This window comes from Parasteatoda tepidariorum, chromosome 1 (assembly GCF_982258835.1).
Source record: "Parasteatoda tepidariorum strain Cologne lab strain chromosome 1, Ptep-v5.0, whole genome shotgun sequence".
In the NCBI taxonomy this organism is placed as follows: domain Eukaryota; kingdom Metazoa; phylum Arthropoda; class Arachnida; order Araneae; family Theridiidae; genus Parasteatoda; species Parasteatoda tepidariorum.
Window position 1 is genome coordinate 1,180,364 of NC_141755.1, and position 21,332 is coordinate 1,201,695.

Sequence of the window (21,332 nt, forward strand, 5' to 3'; positions counted from 1 at the left end):
TGTTCAGAGTCAGAAAACTTTTAAACAAAAATTAGTAATTTTTAGTTTTTCGATTGCACTACACTAAGTGTCTATGAATATAAAAAATGGAATTTAAATGTTTTATTATTTAATGTTTTACATGATAATTTAATGTTTAAATTATCATGTTTTTCAATCATTTTTTTTTTTTTTTGTATATTCTTTTTATTTATTTGGTTACCTTATTATTTCTCAGTATTTATTTGTCTGAAATGTATTCACAATTCTTATTTGGGCTCAGTTGTTTATAAAGTTTTTTTTTCTTTTTTTTTTGTAAAAATTAGTTTTTCCAATTTATAAAATTTCCTTGATAAGAAAGGTATTAAATGTAATTTTTTATTTTATATGCTTTTTTTAAAAAAAAAAAGGACAGGAATGATAATTATTAATATTCTATTTTGTTTTATATTTTTCCCACTGTAATTAATTTAAAAAAACATCTTTAATGCATTGTTCAAAATCTAAACATGCTTTAATTTAGCAAGTTACAGAGATGTGATTCTTCCGCGGATTTCCGCTTTTTTTTTTTTTCAGATTTTTCCCGCTGATTTCGGCAGTTATTTTTTTTACAGAAGTTAAAATATTTTATGGTGAATTTAATTTTCCGCAAAGCGAAAGTCTTGGAAGTCCTCATTCCTCCCTTTGAAGTTTCTCTAAAAATCATCCTTTTTTTTTTCTTTCTTTCTTTTTTTTGTGAAAATTCAGTCATTGAAATAAAATAATTATATTTCTTTGCGATTTTCAAAGATAATAAAAAAGTTCAAGCTACGTCCTAGCTGCTAACCCATCCGCATTTTTACTTAGTTTAGCTATTTTCTCCGATTTTACGCACAGAAAATAAGGTTTTCCATATTTTTATCCGTCAGCTGGATAGCACGTATTTTCGTAATTCAGACGTCGCTGCTTCCTGTTTCCGGCGTGAAAACAAAAAGAAGAAAAAAGAAATAGAGGTGGATTTGCGTTGAAAATATTTATTTGCTTATTTAATTAATCTTGTAAATTTTTATTTATAATGTCTGAACATAATGTTAACAATACAAACAAGCCTTTTAGAAATCCTAAGTCCAGACTGAGCAAATATCTCGATTCTTATTCACGCGATTTTAATATCAATTTTTGATTTTTGAATTTATTTGATTTAAAAGTTGTGCATTGTGATTCTTATTTACGCTATTTAAATATCGTACATTATGATTCTTATTTATTAGATTTAAAAATCCAATATTGTGTTTTGTATTTATACATTCTTAAAATCATGATTTTATTATCAAACATCGATTTTCGTATTTACCTGATTTAAAAGTTGAGTGTTGCGATTCTTTTTCAGGCGATTTAAATACCGTACATTGCGATTCTTATTTACGAGATTTAAAAATCCAATATCGCGATTTGAATTTACTCGCTTTTGAAACCCTATGTAGCTTTTCGTATGCACGCGAGTTTAAAATCCTATGTCGTGATTCGTTTTTGCGGTTGTAATATCAAACATCTATTTTCTTGTTTATACGTGCTTTAAAAATTAGACATTGGGATTCGTATTCGCGCGATTAAAAAATTATGCATCGTGATTCGTACTTACGTGATCTAAAAATTACTCATCATGATTTGTATTTTCGTATTTTTTTAATTCAATATAGAGTTTCATATTCACGTGATTTAAAAGCCTCAAATCGGGATTCATATTCTCTCAATTTAAAATCATGTGTGTGATTTATATTCATATATTCATTCAATTTCATAATTAATTACGGGATTTATAATCACATGGTTTACAAGTTTAAAAATAGCACTTTTTTTGTCAAATTTTTGGATATGTATATATATTTAAATACTTTTGAAAAATATTTTTAGTAATTTTCTTCTCTTGTCATTATTTTTTATTATTTTCCATATTTTCTCAATATTTTAGCTTATTTTATGAGTTCTATATACTTGCAGCTTATGCGCAGTTAATAAAACTTATTAATTTTCTTCATTTTTTTTCTTTGTATTTATTGTGCTATATATATATATATTCTTGGATTTCCTCTTTTTTACTTTCTGACTACTCTCATCCCTCTCAGAAAAGCAGCAAAGTAATGTAAAGCAAAAACGATGAAGGATTTTTTTTTATGTAAAAACTGTTTAATTCTCGTAAAGTATGCTTGCTCTTTAATCATACTATGAATTGTATATGTGGTGTACTCGTATAAATTTTGTATTTGTTAAACATGGTACATTTATACCTACTCTTTCCTGTTTTATACTCTTCAGTGTTTTCACTACAGCGCGAGAACGCGAGAATCTCGCATATTTTTCTCTTTTCTCGCATTAAAAAATGATTACCGCGAGAAATTCGCGCATTCTATAAATTAATTTCAAAATTCGCGAATTTCTTGCATTTTGGAAAAAGCTTCGAATTACGCCATTTAGAAAAAATCCGTTTCACTTTTCTTCCTAGATCTTTCATTATTTTCATCATCTGCCCCATTATCTAGCTTCCCTATTTACCAGTATTGCTTAGAACCTTTTCGAACAACAGAACACAACCACGGAACCCCTTTCAGAGCACATTTCTCTACAATCACATGTTCACCGTAGGTAAGGTTTCTTCATGTAAGACGTTCAAATTTTTTATGCACTTATGTAAGATGGACAAATACCTTGTAAAGGCAAAATCTTCTATGATGATGCACCAAAAATATTCAATGCTTTAAAAAATAGAAGACGTTAAAAATTTATTATAATTAAAGAAATAATTTTTTTAAAGAGTTTTTGTGTTTTTTTAGTTTTTAGAAATCTCACTTAACTTTTTGAAATCTCACCCTGCTTTTGAGAAAGGGTGAGAAATTCTCACCCATTTTTTTTCTATGATGAAAACACTGCTCTTCACTTTAACCGAGTTTTTCGGTTATCCGAGTTAGTCGTGGTCCACATTAACTCAGATAATCGGGACCCTACTGTACTTACAACGTCAAGTTAAAGAAAAACAGTGAAATTTGTTGTGAACCACTTAAAGTGTTACGAATTTTCAAATGTTTTACATTTGAGGTTCAATAATTCGAGTCTCTTACACTTTTTATTTTAATATACTACACTGAAGTTAAAAATAAAAAAAAGCACTTTTTTTAAAAAAAAATTTCTATTAACTTTATTTTCTTAGGATGCCTGTATATCTCAAATGTTTAAGCTTTTTCGAAATGATATCTTAGTAGTTAACTGTGGAAATATTTGCATATCAAGTCAGGCTTAAATTATAATAGTTGTAGTTATACTATATTATATTCATTGTAAATTTAAGTATTCTTTAATATTTTATTGTTTATAATGTATAAAATATGTGACATAATTATTTTTTAGTTTTAACAATTTTATTACTTTTTTACAGGTAAAACAAGCTATTACTAATTCTAAAAATGAAGAGGGCATTAGTGTTATGGATCTTTATAGCACTCTAAAATCCTTAAATCGTCAATCAATACAGTGAGTGAAATGGTTTTTAATAACATTTATTCAATTCTTTCGTGCTTTGAAAAAAAGAAATCATATTAAGTTAGTAGGTTAGATAATTCAAAAAATATCTATCTTAAAAATACTTTTATGTTTGGTTCTTGGTATTATAATTTTATCCACCACAGTATATAGATAATTTAAATTATAAAAACAAAGTTAAATAATAAAATGTTATTGTGACAAGTTCTGCTTTATTTCATTACATTGTTAAATTTTAGTTCATTTAATCTCAGTAAAAAATAAAATAATAATAATGAGCTTTGCTGTATTTTATTAAAAATATTAAATATCTTCTACAAAAAGTTAGTATTCGACTGGTTGTCAGGAGTTTCAATTCGTAAAATAATTATTGTGAAGATTTTTGTTTTTAAACTGCTTGGGTGTCAATATGACTAATTAAGGTGGAAACATAATTTAAAAATTAAAATTCTTAATGAAATTCATCATTCTGCAAATGTTCCTACATAGAAAAACAATTTAGAACCTTTTTTTTTGTTGTTGTCCTCACGCTAAAGTATTCGAAAGTTTTTTGATAATTGACATTTTTAATTGATAGTTGACATTTTTTAAAGATATTTTAAAAACTTTATAATTAAATTTTATAAACACAGTTTTAATTGAAGTATTTCTTTAAAATGAAATAGAGCCGTAAATTTAAAACTATATTCTTGTATAGCAATAGATGCAAATGTTTGATTAAAAGTCACACCATAAAAGAAAGGAATCTGAATTCTGTTTAAAATTCAGATATATATCTGCAATATTAGAATAAAATTGTGGATTTAAAGTTTGTGTTTCAAAACCAGGTATCGGTAAGATTTTTATTACTTTTATTATATTGAGAGATGATTGTACTCCTGAAAAAATCTAGATTTCAAGATTTTTGCTAACTGCAATCTGGAAGTTTCCAGAAATCCGAGGTCCAGGGGTTTCAAGAAATCGTCGATCACATTTTTAAATAAAAATCCTTGTTTATTTTATTTATAAATATTGGAACTAGAATTAATACTTTGCATCGCTTTCATTTGTAAATATTTTTTTTTTGGTAGAATAATAAATTTGATTACAGATAAAAGTAAACGTATCCATAGTTATTCATTTAAATTATGCTGCATTTAATTTATTTAGAATTTCATGTTTCGAAAATATCCATGATTTAAATTTATAACGACATTCATTTTTTGAAACGTGTCATTAATGATTTTACTCAAGAAATTTTCAGAATTTTTAAGTTTGACTCACAATCACCCCTGTATATTTTTGAAAATAGAAATCTATATTCAGTACTTAGAACTTTTGGCAATTGTATAAGTATAGAAAAAATGTGTTAAATTTTAAAATGTCTTAAAAAGAGCTGTCATTAATCACACATCAAGTACTTTTATAATTTTGTTAATTGAACTGCAATAAATTTATTTTCCTTTTAAAAATATGAAAATAAATAAAAAGGATTTAAATAATCTCATACTATTATGCTTTGTAAAGATATAAATTGATTTATTTTTGAAAGTTAATGTGATTTAAATCAACAACCCCAGTGAAGTATAATTTTTATCTATTATCACTGCTGATGCAGAACTGAGGTTTGATCCTCCTTTCGGCTGACTAAACAATCAGCCTATATATGCAGTGAATTGTACTTTAAATCTGTCCCTTCGCTAAAAATCATGTCATTAGCCTAGTGTGTAAAATGAGAGAGGGTCTCATCAGTTCACGTTGTGTAACCGTGATCTAAATTATGTGACCTTCTTACCATTGCCGCTAAACTGTACTGAAAAATAGGGTTAGATGCGTGGCCATAAGCTGAGTGGTATGTATATACTCATGAGCGTAATATTTAAATGATGATCTCTAACGTCACCATAATGCTTTTTTTTTTTAAAACTTTTTTAAAGTTTCTTTCCTACCAACAATCTGCAGTGATTTCTAGGAATACTAAATGGAAGTGATTAATTAATATATTAGATTTGAATAGTTAACAGTCTGCAGTTTATAATTAACAGTCCATCTCTGTCATATTTTTGTTTACATCTGTACAATTTACCTTTCTGTAATACACAATTTAAAGGTTCAGTCTTTTTTTTTTTTTTGCACTTTAATAAAGTTAATGGAATTAAGAAAGAGTTGTGTAAATGACTGTTAGTGTTATTTTCTAATCAAATTTCACATTCTTTATATTAGATTATAATTCCACTATTTCTAAAAAGTTTTTTTTATTATTATTATTTACTCTTGTTTATTCCATTCTGTTATGTATGATAACTTATATTTTAAACAACGAAGAACAAAAATCTGGGTTGATAATTTATCAAAAAGCATTTACATTATAATTCTAAATAATAACACCTATCCATATTGTTTCTGCTGTTGCTTTAAAAGGGAATAATAGTGTATATCATTCATATAAATATGTATTTTATTCCCCATAGAAATTAATTTAGGAATAAGAAATATGAGAAAATATTAAAATTAAATCATAATTTACTCTACAAAATAAACTTGTCTTCATTGCTGCTCAAAAAACACGTAAGAGCATTTTATAGAATTAAAATAAAACGAATATCGAACGAATTAAATTGATAAAATTATTTTAGGAATTCAATAACACTAAGAAATAAAAAAAACACTAAGAAATAATTCATTGTCTAAATCTAAGAGTTCTGATTTTTTTTCCCCATTTGGAAGGGGCTAAGATCCAATTTGGTTCTTAGTATTTTTGACAGGGTTTGAAAAACCTGAGTTTTTTTTTAAAAGCCCAGCAAATCTAGATTTCTTGTCCTTGGAAACCAGAGTTTTTTTTATTACCCTCGGTTTTTTATAATTCTGTAGAAACTACTGAAGGTTTTTTCAGAAAATTTTTTAAATTGTATTCCCAAGTCCTTAATTTAATTAGTTAGGAGGATTTGTTTCTAACATGAAAGTTAAATATTTTGTAACTGTTTATAATTTTTTTTGTTGCATTGTTATTATTTTTGTTAGATTTTAAATTGTTATTTTTACTACTGACCGACAAATAGATTATTACATAAATTAAAATATTGGAATATAGTTTAAACTTAATAATTTTTCTTGGTTATCACTGCAATTCAATGTGCAATTTTTTTAATTTTCTAGTTAACTCATGGTTATTTAAAATTAAGTTAAATAATTTTCACTAGATTTTTTAGCAATATAAGGTAAAGTTAATTCCTAATAAGTTAAGTATTCACAGGGTGTTGCTTATTTTCCTTTTTTAAAAGAACTTAAGGATGCTTTTTTCATTTGGTGTTTTTAAAAAGGGCTTAACTTTCTCTTTTCTAAGATGAGAATTTTTTTTTTAACCATGTTGATTTTTGCTACGAATTATGCAAAAAGATATTGTTCTTTTCAATGTTTTCACTAATTTAACTCCAATTAATTTTGGCATACCGTCGGTCAGTAGTGTATGAAAAAGCCAATTGTTTCACATGTTTGATGAAATTCTTGAGAGTTTGCATGTGCGTTTACTGAGCCCGATTCAATGGAAAGCATTTTTGTTTTCTCGTGTGCAACTCTGCTGCATTTTGCAAAAGATTCTCAATTTCAGGCTTCATTTTTCGCTATATTTCAGGCTTCATTTCAGTTTAAAATTAAACAAATTTCTTTTCTTATATAAACTTGACTTTCCAAAAATATTTTTAAAAAGTTAATGTACTCAAAGAAAAATATTTAAAAAAAATTCAAATTTATGGGGTAATTTCGATTGAAAAAAACTTTGTTCTGAGGAAATATTAGGGATTGAGAATTTTCTACACTCCTGCTTATATGTACATGATTATTTCCAATAAATCATAAATATAATATATTGTCTGATAAGTAAACTAATTATAATTTATAAAAAATATAAATGTTTGTTTTAAATCAATAAATTCAAAAGTTAAATTAAGTTACCATCAATATTTAATACAGTTATTAGAATAAATTTTCTAATTACCTGTTATTTTATGTTATAATAGTTTTGTAGGTCGAAATTCTAGTCTATACAGCTGAGCATCAATGGAAAGAACAATTCCAAATTTCAGTCTTATTCATACAAAACTGAAAAATGAACTTGAGGGCTTCAAAATCTATTTTTTTGTAATTGATTGCTTGCTTTGAAGAAAAGAGGAGTTAAAATGGAAACTGATTTTACATGTAAAGAATGAGATGATTTCTAAGTGTTTTTTTAATAAGATAATTGCTTTTGTATTTTTATTTTTAATAATTAAACAAATTAAGAGATTGGATAAATTGCAATTGGACCCATTTTTATTTATGATTATTTAATATTATCTACACCGAAATTTGAGTTTTTGTCAGTAATTTTCAAAACAAAGAGTTTTATGTTAAAATAATTCAAGAACATAATTGTTGGAACACTTATAATTTTTCATGTATGTTAATTTAAAAATACTTCATATTTATAATAACTAATAATTATCCTTTATCCAAAATTTTGGGTTTTTGACTATTGTTAAAGGGTTTTTTGTTTTTGACATGTAGGTTAATACCATGGTTATAAAATTCAATTGTCAAAAACTTGTTAACCCTGCCTGTAATTATGATATTTTTTAAAGTACTTAAAAATATTTCTTGAGTGCTTTAATGGTGCTTGTTTTTCGCTACGCAGCCATAATTCATTATTTTAATTGCTTATGCTTATTTTGAGTTGAAGTAGTTTCATTTAGAGCTTGTTATAAAAGTAAAGATAACTTACTTACAGTTTAATAATTGCATAACGATTAATTTATGTTACATAATAAGGTTATATTACAGGATTATTATATAATGAAAGAAAGCCACTTTTAGTTTTTTAAGCCTTTAAATTGGAATAATAATAAAAATCACCTTTTAATTGTAGCAGAGAATAATATTTAGAAAGGATGATAAATATCACAAGTAAAAACCTATTTTTAAAAAAATCTGAATTTTCTTTAATTAAGGAATCTTTGCAATATTTTGGCTAATAGGAATGTGGGAACATTATTAAGATAATATTTTAGACCTTTTTATTTGTATGTTACAATGTAAAACAAAACATTTTGATTATTGGTTGCACCTACAAATTGCTAAGATATGAAATATCTTGGTTCAAAAATTATAAATTGTAAGCATAATCGCATTTTTCATATTTTAAAAATATTCATTGTGCCAAATTTAAAGTAAATTAAACTACACCTAACGAAATAATCGAGAAAAAAATTGCTGAATGATTTGTGGTGCCTTGAAATTAGTAGGGCCTGTATTTATCTAGAATAAGACATAATTTTACATGGCACAGTCATACAGAATTCTAATCCAACTTTTTAGAACTAAACTTCTTTCTTCATTTTTTTTAATGATATGAAGGGAAAAAAAGATGTGAAACTCAATTTTTGCTAATGTTCTTTACTACTAGAACAAGAAAGAACAATAATTCTGAAACTGAATTCAATTTCAATACACTCTTAAAAATTGAATACTAATTTGTGTCATTAAATTTAGTTGTCGTATTAAAATGTATAAAATCAATTTTTTGTTTTCCATAATAATATATAAACTTAATTTATCAAATATATCTGTTAAAGAAATGCTTATAAAAAATGTTTCATTTGTAAAAGTTTTTTTCTTCTTCTTTCTCTCTCTTTTTAGGGAAGCTTTAGATTTTCTGTGTAATGAAGGCCATATATATTCCACTATTGATGAAGATCATTACAAGTCTACTGACTCAGTATAATTTGTGCCAGTTTGAAAATTAAAAAAATTTTTGTGTGTCTGTTTTTATACACTTTTGTCCAGTCACCAATAAAGTTTAAAATTGTATATAAACATAATTTTTTGTTATTTTTACTGTTCTTTGTCCTTTTTTTTCTTGAATATTTCTTTTCAAAGCATTTGAAGAGCTTTTAATTTAATAAATATGTTTACTTTCAGTAACAAACACACTACTCTTACCTTTATAAGTATATTTTTAACCTCTAAATATGTTAGCGTAGTGAAAAATTATTTTGTAAATTTTTTTAACCATTTTAATTTGGTTTATTCATGAAAAGTGAGTTAAGATCAGGGTTACTGTATTTTATTCCTGACAAAGAAGGCCAGTGTTTTTTTTTTTTTTTTTTTTCCCTGCTTAAACCACCCCAAAAAAGAAGGGGGGGCAGCTAAAACTAGAAAAGCCGCTCTTATTTAATAAACTAATATGTTTCCGAAACTGTTGCAATATAAAATGGTACTACATCGATGTGATTGATTGTCAACTTTGAAGTCTTGAAACAGTTTTGAGTAACAGCTTTAATCTTACGAGCATTAAGAGCCATAATTTGAAACTACAATTAGAAATTAACTTTTTTAAGGCAGCTTAAGTATATGAATGACATTGATTATTGACGATTAAGCTCAATTTTAAAATAAATAATGACTAACAATCACTGTCGAGCCCAATTAGGATGAATTAGCAAATCAGTGGAATAGATCAATTTATGACGCTATTATCGGGTTTTGAAGCAAATATATGGAACAGCAATAAAATTAAAATTAAATAACTTATCTGAAATTACTCATAACTGTTATTTCAAAAATAGTAATAACTAGCTTGTGCTATTTTTTATGTATATATATTTATCAGTTTTAAAACTTAGATAGTTAATCAAAAGTTTCAAAAAAATAATCTATTAAAAAATAGAAAAGATTATTACTAACATTCCACTACAATATTAATACAAAAGTAGCAACAAGCTTTTTAACTTTTCCTTGTTTCTAAGGTATCTACTAATTTCAGTTATCACTGCAAAAAGAAAATAGTTTTCTGTCATCCAAAATGCTAGTAATATTTAACATCAAAGTGAATATTTTAAAACTATATATATTTTTTTCTATAGCATGTATAAGCATTTTTGAAACCCATGCAGAGCTTGTTAATATGCGCCTAGACTTATTTCACGCCTTGGTATTTACTGTTTTCTATAAATTTTTTGTAGCCCAATTAAACTGCCATTCTACAATTAGATGAAGATTATTGCCCACAAAATACGTAAAATAATGTGATGTCGATAATTATTTCAACCCTTAATGCTGTAGGAAAATGGTAAACTCATCTTGGTACAATGACTTTCAATATGGTACAAATGCAACTACTAAAGGTGCAGACTATTAACATATTGTGAGTATTAAAGTAAAATAATTTTGAACTAGAATCTTTAAAGAATAAAAACCAACATCAAAATAAAGTTATTATTTTCAAATTGGAAAAAGGATAGGCTGAAATGTTTGTGGGTGAAAACGAAACAATTCGATGTGTTAAAATAATTTAATAAATGACGTAAAAAAGGAATTAAAATTCGAGTGTAATAGAAATAGTAAATGATAGATATTTTATCTTAGAAGCAACTACGAGTGCATTCTTAAAATTTGATTTGTGGAAGGCCTAACACTTCGTTTTTTTTTTTTTTTATGTTACGTTTCAAGATCTTAGGAGCACACTAGTTCATTAAGAAACAAGTGTAACACACAAAACTTTAATGATAATGACATTTTGTCACTGAAGATGTTCTTCCGTCTTAAAAAATTTTTATAACTTACAAATTTTTTAATTGATTATATTTACTGTGCACTGTCAGAATTTAAAGAATCGTGTGCTTTAGATTTATTTATTAATTTCGGATTTAGAGCAGGGCTTGTGGAGTTCGAATCAAAAAAATTTATGAACACATGAGCATAATTTAGATATCTATATAAGTTTTTGAACAAACTATTATGCAAATGAGTGTTATGACCAGGCTTATATCAAGATGACCAAGAAAACGATGCCTTTCAAATTTTTGACGACATGTGTTGTATTAGCATTTTTTTTTTAATTATAAGTTCAATAGATAATAAAGTAATTAAAATCTTTGATTTATGAATGAAATGTAAATACCTGATAGAGATAAACTATTATTTATAATCTTCAAGAACATCAGAATAGCATTACATTACCGAAGTATTTTTAAAATCGGAAAAAATGTCTCATCTTTTAAGCAAATTGTTATTTCTTGTCCGATCCATGACAGCACTTGTTATTTTAACATATTTAAAATAAGAATCTATACAAATTCACAGTAATTTATTCGGAGGAAAATTAATTTACAATATAATGAAGTCTGTAATTATTGAGGATCAGTTATTAAAGTATACAGCAGTTTCTTTTTAGTTTAAAAATATTGTACGAACGTTTGCATCAAATCTAAAATCAGTTGCAAATCCTTTAAAAAATTTATGAAAACTAATTGTTGAAATATTAATATTTTTGTTTATAATTTTCAAGTTACCAAGTCAAATATTTAAAAAGAAAGGAAAAAAAAAAGACTGCTTAAAAAAGTTAGTGTTTTCGAATAACATGGAGATAAATAGTGAAGGTTTTTATGTAAAAAAATAAAAATCTGAAATATTTCCGTAGCCTTGAGCTATGAAAATTTACATCAGTCTTTTGATAAACTTGATATTAATTTTTACAAAATTAAAAAAGGCAAAACGACGTAAAAAAGAAATACACATTCTTCAATTTCTTCTTTTATTGTTAGATGATTAATTTGCAGAAAATTTTTCTAGTAAAAGATAAGAAACTTTTTGTGAAAAATAAAAATTGTTTTATTGATCAAGTGATTTTTGTGGGTGCTTTTATTTATTTATTTTTTTTTTCTTCAGTTAACGTAACTTTAATTTTTTAATTAACTACGTTTCGTTTATCGATGTTTGTACGTAGCTTTAAATACTTATTTTTAAAAAAAATGTCTCTGCTAACGAATTGTTAGCAGAGATACGTATTTATGAATGAATTTTTCTCTAAAAATGTAGGAAATGTTAACTTAGTATCTTTATGAATAATAAATGTAACTCAATAACTGTGTCAGGATGGCCGAGCGGTCTAAGGCGCCAGATTTAAGCTCTGGTTCTCGAAAGAGAGCGTGGGTTCGAACCCCACTTCTGACAAACGGTGTCTTTTTGTAAAAATATATTTTGTATCGATTAACTTCAAATAAATTAAAGATATCTCCGAATTCGTATTTATTACTCCAAAATTTTCAGTACAATAGTAGCATTTTTTTCTTCTTCAACATTTTCAGTCATTTTGTCTTAAATGTCTTCTTTAAACGAGGTTTAAAAATATTATTGGATTTCCATTTCAAACAAAACAATATTTCTTACGTATTATTGAATGGAATAATAAAAAAAAATTAAAACAGAATTTTTATATAGATATAGTATATATATTTAAACGTATAAAATATATTTGAGCGTCGATTTAAAAAAATTATTAAAATTTATATTTCAATCAAAACATTATTTCTTATGTATTATTGAATATGAAGCTATATTAATAAAAATTTAAAAAAAAAACTCGAAATAGTTTCTAACGAAAAATCGCTTAATCTGAATTTCTTTTCTTTTAAAATATCTTTAAAAAAATATTATATCAATCCTAACAATATTTCTTAGATATTCCAGAATATAAAGCAACGATAAAAAAAATTCATAGAAATTGTTTTTTAAAGAAATAGTTTTAAAGAGAAAATTATTCGGTCAGAATTGTTTTCTTCTCTATATAATACATTTTTACTTTCTTTTAAAGCGCGACTAAAAAATTATATATGTGTGTATTGCTTTAACTTCTCCTGTTATGAACAAATGATGTTAATACATTATTTTTTATGTGAATTTAAATTTTTGAAACAAATATTGATGATAGCTGTGAAAATATGATTGGGTTTGCGAAATTTAATCATCACTCATCGTTATAGACTTCAACTAAGTTTTACTCAGAGACGACTTAATTTAGCGGTTAAAATATTTCCATTTTTTGTTACTTTATACATAATATGAAGTCAAATATAAACAAATATAATTTTTATTATTGAAATATGACATAGATGCAACGCAAATTCGATTAATTGTTCTAGAATTTTTTATCCACTTTTATTTTTTTTCGTTTGTTGAGGAAAAATGTTTCTGTTTTTTGTGAATTAATTATTTTTTCCATTTTGGATTTCGTACTTACTTGCAAGTAAACATTTTTTTATATATATATGGTTTCAACAGTAAATGAAATTCGTTTATTTCTGAAAAAAGTTTTATTGGAGTGTTGGGGAATAGATTAAGCTCAAGAAGGTGTTGAGGAATGAAATGTAGGACAAGTAATGTAAGGTAATTTAAAATTTTAAATTAGGAGCTGTTAAGTTGATAATTAAAATGTTCGATTCCAAGTCCGGTCTTTCCTGAGAGCTTGACTTTGACATATACTCAATTAAAATTTTGTTTAAATCGCAGGAAAATAAGTTTTGTTAGTTTATATTTAACTTCAAATGATATATTTCTATTAATAATCCAAGTTGAGATACTTTATTTAAAATTACATTTTGTATTATAATATAAGAATTGAAAAGATAAATTTTAAAAAATATATAATTGTATAAAATATTGAAATTGTGCAAAATCAATAATAAGAAGAAAAAAATATACGTCAATATTTCACACTCACATGTTCAAAAGTCATACGGCAAAAAAAAAAAAAAATTATTGGACATTCATGAACTTTGAGACTATTATAAATGATATATTGAATTCTTTCGCATATTTTTTTAATTAGTTTACTAACTTCGCTAAATTTATTAATAATTATTTAAATTATTTCGATTTTTCAATCGCTTCAAAGATTTTCTATGTTCTTTTCTTTAATAGTTTTGTTAAATTTAGGCTCAAAAACGTTCAAAGGTATTTCATTAAGTTTGGAATAAATAAATATTTTAAATAATAGTTATAATTCATTCGAGTTCTAATTCTGTTTTTTTGGTTATAAATATCTGTGCAAAAATTTTTCATAAGATCAAAACCTTTTTTCCCCTTCTTTTTTTAAATACATGACGTAACTTTAACCGGTGTCGCACACGAATAAATTTTTCTGTATTCATATATATTAATTTAAATACGAAATGATGTTTAGCATTTAGAATACAAATGAAAACGATAGACAAATGCAGAATATTGTAAATTGTTAATGCTTTTTTACTTTAATCTCTTTTGTACTCCTCAAAAAGTAACTAATTTTAAATTTAATAATATTTAAAATATAATATTTAGTCTCAGTATTTAGTAAACTCATTATTTTAGGATTTTCGGTTATTAGATAAACAATATTGTATTATGCATTTTAAATGATTGAGTGGTTACATTAAATAACTTCTAAGATACTCTGAGTGCAAAGGGTTAATATTTTAGGGGTGAACTTGATTCGTGGAAACTTTTTTAAAAGTAAAAGTTAACCATTTTATAAAACAGATAAAAGAAAAAGTGGCTTTAAATAATATAATTAAATATACAGAAAATAAATAAGCAAAATGAGAAATTAGTAACTAAACTAAGCATTTCATCATCAACTTTTTAACTATATTAATAAAAATATTTGACAAAAATGATGGATGCTAAAGAATTAAAATAATAATAATAATAAGTTACTCTTTGAAGCTATGATACAATAATAAATGGGATGAAAAATATTAATTAATGAAATAAAAAATTCAATATCAACTTTTTTATTAAAAGTGATTGCCAGAAACATTGATGTTAAAAAATAATAAGTCACTCTTTAATGCTGTAGAATAATATTAAATGGGATAGAAAAAACATAAGAAACAATTTTATTTTTTTTTAAATGAATAGATCACCTAAGAAATATAAACTTAAATAGAAAATAAAAAACCAGCTCGATTTATTTATTTATTATTTTTTTTTTTTTTTTTTTTTTGAAAAATGCTGTTTTTTTTTAAATAAACAACTCATATAGTACTTGAATTGTTCCTCAAACATTTGAATAAAAAGAAGCCGCTTTCTATCACTTTCAATAACTGTTTAGAGAAGAGAAGATTCCGTATAGTTCTCTGGCCATAACAGAACTACTTTTTAGTAGATGATCAGCAGGGTTGAGAACATTCTTCTGTTTATCCAGAGAACAGTGACCGTCAGACAATAGTTTTCCTACCGACTCGCGTCATGCGCGCGAGCGCCTGGTGGACGGCTTCGCCTCATTGCACATGCGCTTTTCTTCTACCAGTTTGGCGACTTTATCATCATACAAGCATTCTCTGCTAGTTGATATCGAATATGAACAAATTAGGATTAGATTGATTTTTATGAGAGAAGTTTTGTAAAGGTTCACTGGATTTGTTTTTTATCTGATAAATATAGATAAGTATAGTGATTCTAGATATACCTTCCAAGTTTAAACTTATTAGAGTCCATCTTAAGAAAGGCAGAAAAAGTAAAAAATGGTACCAAAATAATTACATTAATCGCATTTTATTCTAATTTACACGATATATATATATATATATATATATATATATATATATATATATATATATATATATATATATATATATATATATATATATAGATTTTTTGTCTTCTCCCTTAAGAATTATGAAGTATATAAGTTCTACGATCTTATTATTAACTTTTCTTTCATTAATTTACATTTCAAAATTCTTTGTTTTGATCTTATAAAAGCCAAATAATTTCGCCTAATAAAAAGAAAAGTTTAGATAATTTATATTTCGTTATTAACTTTCAAAATCCTATTTTCGATAAGATCAAATTTCACAACATTTTTGAAAATTTCAAAGCTTTATTTCCATTAAAAGATCTTAACATAATTAAAAGTTTTAAATATAACAAATCTCTTGGTAGAACCATATTTAACTATAATGATATAAGCAAAAATTTAGGGAGTATTAATACATCCGATTATGAATGTCACTGTGAGGAGGATAAATATTTTAATTTTGTTGATAAACATCATAAACATATTATTACTGGTAATTTAAATATTATAGAAAGCTTGGAACTTAGGAATTTAATGATAAAAGGCACAAAATTTAGACCCATTTACCATATATCAATTAATAAAATTCTAAAATACTTTCTTAATGATCTCAATAGTTTTTGTTTAAAGATATCAAATAGATTCTCTTTACCTTTAGGTATGCTAACAGAATGGAAATAGGGAGTTTATTATTACTTTAAAAACTTTATTTTCAATAATAAGGTTAATTTAAATAAGAATAACAATTCAACAAATTTTTCTAATATTGTTCAATCAATTAAGCAACTTCAAAAAAACTTTTTAATTACTCCCATAGACAAAGCTAACAATAATTATGCTATATTCTGTAAAAAATTCTATGCTGAACTTTTAAATACGGAATTAAAAAATTTTAAAAATTTTGAACTTAGTAATTTCAATAATAATATTGTCAATAAAAAAATTTTAGCCTTTTACAAGAGATTAAAAATTAAAATTAGCAATATACAATTTCCTTACTTAATTATCAGTCCTAAATTTCATAAAATTCCAGTAAAATTTAGAACTATCACAAGTGGGTCTAATACTTACTTAACTAAACCTGGCACCATTTTCTCCAACTACTTAAATAAGATTATTAACAATATTACTAAAGAAGGTTTCTCTTGGATTATCACTAATAATCAACCGATTTTAGATTTCATTAAACATAATAAAATTAATTCTATTGCGACTTTTGATTTCCAGGATCTTTTCAATAGCATTCCCCTTTCTGAACTAAAAGATGTCCTTTTGAATTATTACTATGATTTTAAAAATATCCTTTGTTGCGATTTTGATTATTGGGAAATTCTGATTAATTTTTGTCTTTTTAGTAATTATCTTTACAACGGAAAGGATATTTTTCTTCAAATTAATGGAATACCACAAGGATCTAATTATTCATTTCTCTTAGCTAACTTATTTTTCATTATTATGAAAAAAATTATACTCTTAGTATTAAATTTGTTTTTAGATATATTGATGACTTAATTATCTTTAATTTCCAAGATTTTACTATTTTATTGAGTGATATATACCCTGAGGAATTAATCTTACTTCGTAAACATGATGATAATATTAATTTCAATTTTTTGGATTTGGGTATTACAAAAGTTGAAAATATCTGCTTTGCTGATTTATACGATAAAGGAAATTATTTTAATTTTAATATTAATAAACTAGTTACTTGGAATTCTAATGTTTCTAGGAGCATCTATTTAAATACCACTTTTAATGAAATGAACAGAATTAAAAGAATATGTAGTAATAATTATTTATCCAAAAAACAAATCGATAAACTCTTTCAAAATTTGATAAATAACAATGGATACCCAACTAAAGTAATAAAATTATATATAAAATTCTTGAATTAATCGTATATTTTTGTGGATATATTTACTAAACATTTTTTTGTTAATTTTATAATTTTCCCATGTGCAAATCCATTTCGGGTAAATCCATTGCCAAAAATATTTACTAAATAATTTCTTTGTTAATTTGTAGAATTTTTCCATGTGCAAATCCATTTCGGGCAAATCCGTGGTTAAAATTATTTACTAAAATTCCTTTACTAAATAATTTCCTTTGTTAATCTATGCAATTTTTCCATGTGCAAATCCATTTCGGGTAAATCCTTGGGTAAAATTTTTTGCTAAAAATTTCTTTATTAATTTATACAATTTTTCCATGTGCAAATCCATTTCGGGCAAATCCGTGGCTAAAATTATCTACTAAATTTTTTTTCTTTGTTAATTTTTCCATGTGCAAATCCATTTCGGTCAAATTCGTGTTAAAATTATCAATTAAAATTTTTTTCTTTGATAATTTATATAATTTTTCCATGTGCTAATCCGTGCAAATCCGTGGCTAAAATTATTTGCAAAACAGGCAATTTATGTTTCTCTTTTCTATTTTATATTTTTTCTTAAATAAACATCTATTTTCTAAAACTTTTTATGGTCAATTTTTAAAATTATCCAGTATAATATTACCTTGCGCACATCCATTTCGGGTCCATCCTTGGTAACTAACAAATCAATGCACAGAATAGCAAATCACTTCAGCAGTGCAGTAAGAACGACACTTTAAAACCCTCTTGTTACACTCAATTTGCGCTTTTGTTTTCATATTTTGTAATCTGGCAGTCTTTCGGCGAAAACATTTTTAAATCATTCTTGAAAAATTCCCGTCCATGTAGGTTGATCTGATTTCGCTACTCGCTTTATAGTCCATTTTTATGCTGTTTTTTCTTTTTCTTTTATTTTATTTTCTGTTTTTACATGTCATTTTTACTTATTTTTACTTTTTGTGTTCTATTTTATGTGTTGTAATTTTTATAAAATAATTTTTTGAGTGCTCCTCACACTATTGCATTAATATGTTTTGCTTTGGCTTTTCTACAATATTAGAAAGCACTCTGTTTTGCGGATATAATCGTGTGGGCTGATGAAAAGATTGTATCTTTTTTTTCGGCTTTTTAAATAAAATTTCATTCTTTTTTCTTTCTTTTTTTTTTTTTAAACTGTTTGTTATTTTTTTTACTTATTATATCCCCCCCCCCTTTTTCTTTCATATGTCTATAATTTTTCTTTGTTCTATTCTACACTTTGAACTTATATATATATATATATATATATATATATATATATATATATATATATATATATATATATATATATATATATATATATATATATATATATATATATATATATATATATATATATATATATATATATATATATATATATATATATATATTATATTATTATTATTAATATTATTATTATTATTTTCGGAAAAAAGAAACTTTCCTTCGAACAGGATGATAGGTAGAAATAGATTTAAAAAGAAAACAGTTATTAAATTAGATTTAATTGTGTTTTCATTAAAATTTAAATTACTTGGAGAACATTATAACCGACATCAATGTTATATCTTGCATAAAATAAAAATATATATCCAAGAATAGATTATTAGCTGTTTCATTACTTAAGAGGAAATAACTATTTCGTTTATTCTAACATGATATCATCTTTGGAATAATGAGGAAATTGCCACTTCTGCCTAAAACATAAAATTATGATGTTCGCAATGTTCACGTTGAAATTGGCAAAGCAGAACAATGGAAACCATTTCAAAGTAGGAAATATTTAATAAATACCTTTTAAAGGGAAAGTGTGGGAGTAGATGTCAGCCTCTCCCCCCTTCCCCCCCAAAAAAAGAGGTTACCCATTTTTAAAAGAAATGATTGAATTAAAGAGAAATTACATCGTTGGAATAACGTCATTTTAGATAATGAATTTGGTCAGGTTGAAATTAGTTTGGTGAAGTCATACTTTATTTGCTTCCCAAAAAATAAACACGCTGTTATAAACTCTGGAAAAATATTTTAATGCTAATCTGCCAGAGGTATAACAGGAATCTAGATTTGAAATCGAAAGATTTCTTCGAATTAATTTGGAACAATGGAATAAGCTGCACAGCCCATTTAGCGATATTGAAAATATGTTATTTAATAAGGAAAGTTATGGACAAACATAATTAACGTATTTCATCTTTTTTTGCAGTCGAATTTCCCTGTGGAATTTATGATTACTATTTGATACTTGATTTATTATTATTTTGGCCGCTATGGCGATCAATATTTAACACATAATATAAAAATAACTTAAAGTTAGTTGCTAACGGATTTTCTGTATTAGGAAAAGAAAAATCTTGACATTAATCATTATTTCTCTACCACAAAGAACAATAATAAGACGTTACCAGTCATGAAAAAAAATCATTATAATAAACTTTTTAAAACTAAAATGGTAGCTAATATAGAAAACTAATTATGCAAATAATTTGAGTAGGCACTATACGCTTAGCTGTAAAATCGGAAGTTTACAGAAAATTTAAAGCGGTAGTCAAATATATATATATATTAAATACTTTTGTATTAATAAAAGCTTTGAAAACTTTTTCGTGTTCATTAAATGCAGAAATTCTATTTTCGGACTTCAAGGCTAAAAACATGCCAATGAATAATAATTAGATTTATATTTCAAAAGAGAAGTTATTTTAAGATCTTTCACTTTCATATAATGAAAGATTAAACGATTTGCTATGAGTAATAAGTAATTTTGATGAGGCGTAAGAATACAGGAAAGGCAATAATGACTGGCCTCTTCACAACTTTTAATAATCCTATAAAACGCAGGAGCAATGTTTTTGCGTGGCTTTTTGTTGTTTATAATGCCTAGCTAACGTACTCCAGTTTAGACGGGATATGGGTCTTCCCCTCTCCAGCTTGGAGGGGGCTGAGATGTATGCTTTCATCATCGCTACTAAATAAAAAAGATTATGCACAACATGGACTCATTAATTATGCTGTTTTGACTTGCAATTAACTAAAAAATATCGGTGTGGATCCGCCGTTTTTTCATATATATATATATATATATATATATATATATATATATATATATATATATATATATATATATATATATATATATATATATATATATATATATATATATATATATATATATATATATATATATATATATATATATATGTAAAATGTTGCAGTCGGACCGAGCAGGAAAACAGACACAGGATTTTAATTAAATCAGAGTAACTTTTATTTGAACATTCTTAGTTGAGTGAGAGCGAAGAAGTGATGTTTACTCCATCAGCCAACAGTCTTTCTGGTAGGGAAAATCTTGCAAAAAATCCTAAAATGTCTCTATTTAGGGAAAAGAGGGAAATCTCAGAAATTACAATTGGTTAATGAACTTGCTCGAGTGATTCCCACGGCTTAAAAGGGAAAAAAGATCTTTATTTAAATGTATGCATACTTTGGCTAAAAATAGATTTAGAAACAGGATATGGCTTTTAAAAGTGTGAGAAAGTATTTCAAATGGAATAATTAATTAGTAATAAAGTAGGAGTTGTTTTATAGCAAAGAAACTAACATAAA

At 25.2% G+C, this 21,332-nt stretch overlaps 1 protein-coding gene across 1 annotated transcript in view; it reads left to right on the forward strand.

Annotated features, from left to right (window-relative positions):
• RPA2 (Replication protein A2) overlaps window positions 1-9,323 on the forward strand; it is a 32,366-nt gene extending 23,043 nt beyond the window's left edge. Inside the window, exons 7-8 of the mRNA XM_043046532.3 lie at window positions 3,389-3,483; window positions 9,142-9,323. Of these exons, the coding sequence (XP_042902466.1) occupies window positions 3,389-3,483; window positions 9,142-9,226 (180 nt within the window). The 3' untranslated portion in view covers window positions 9,227-9,323. The remainder of the gene's footprint in view (window positions 1-3,388; window positions 3,484-9,141) is intronic.
• Window positions 9,324-21,332: the final 12,009 nt, after the last annotated feature.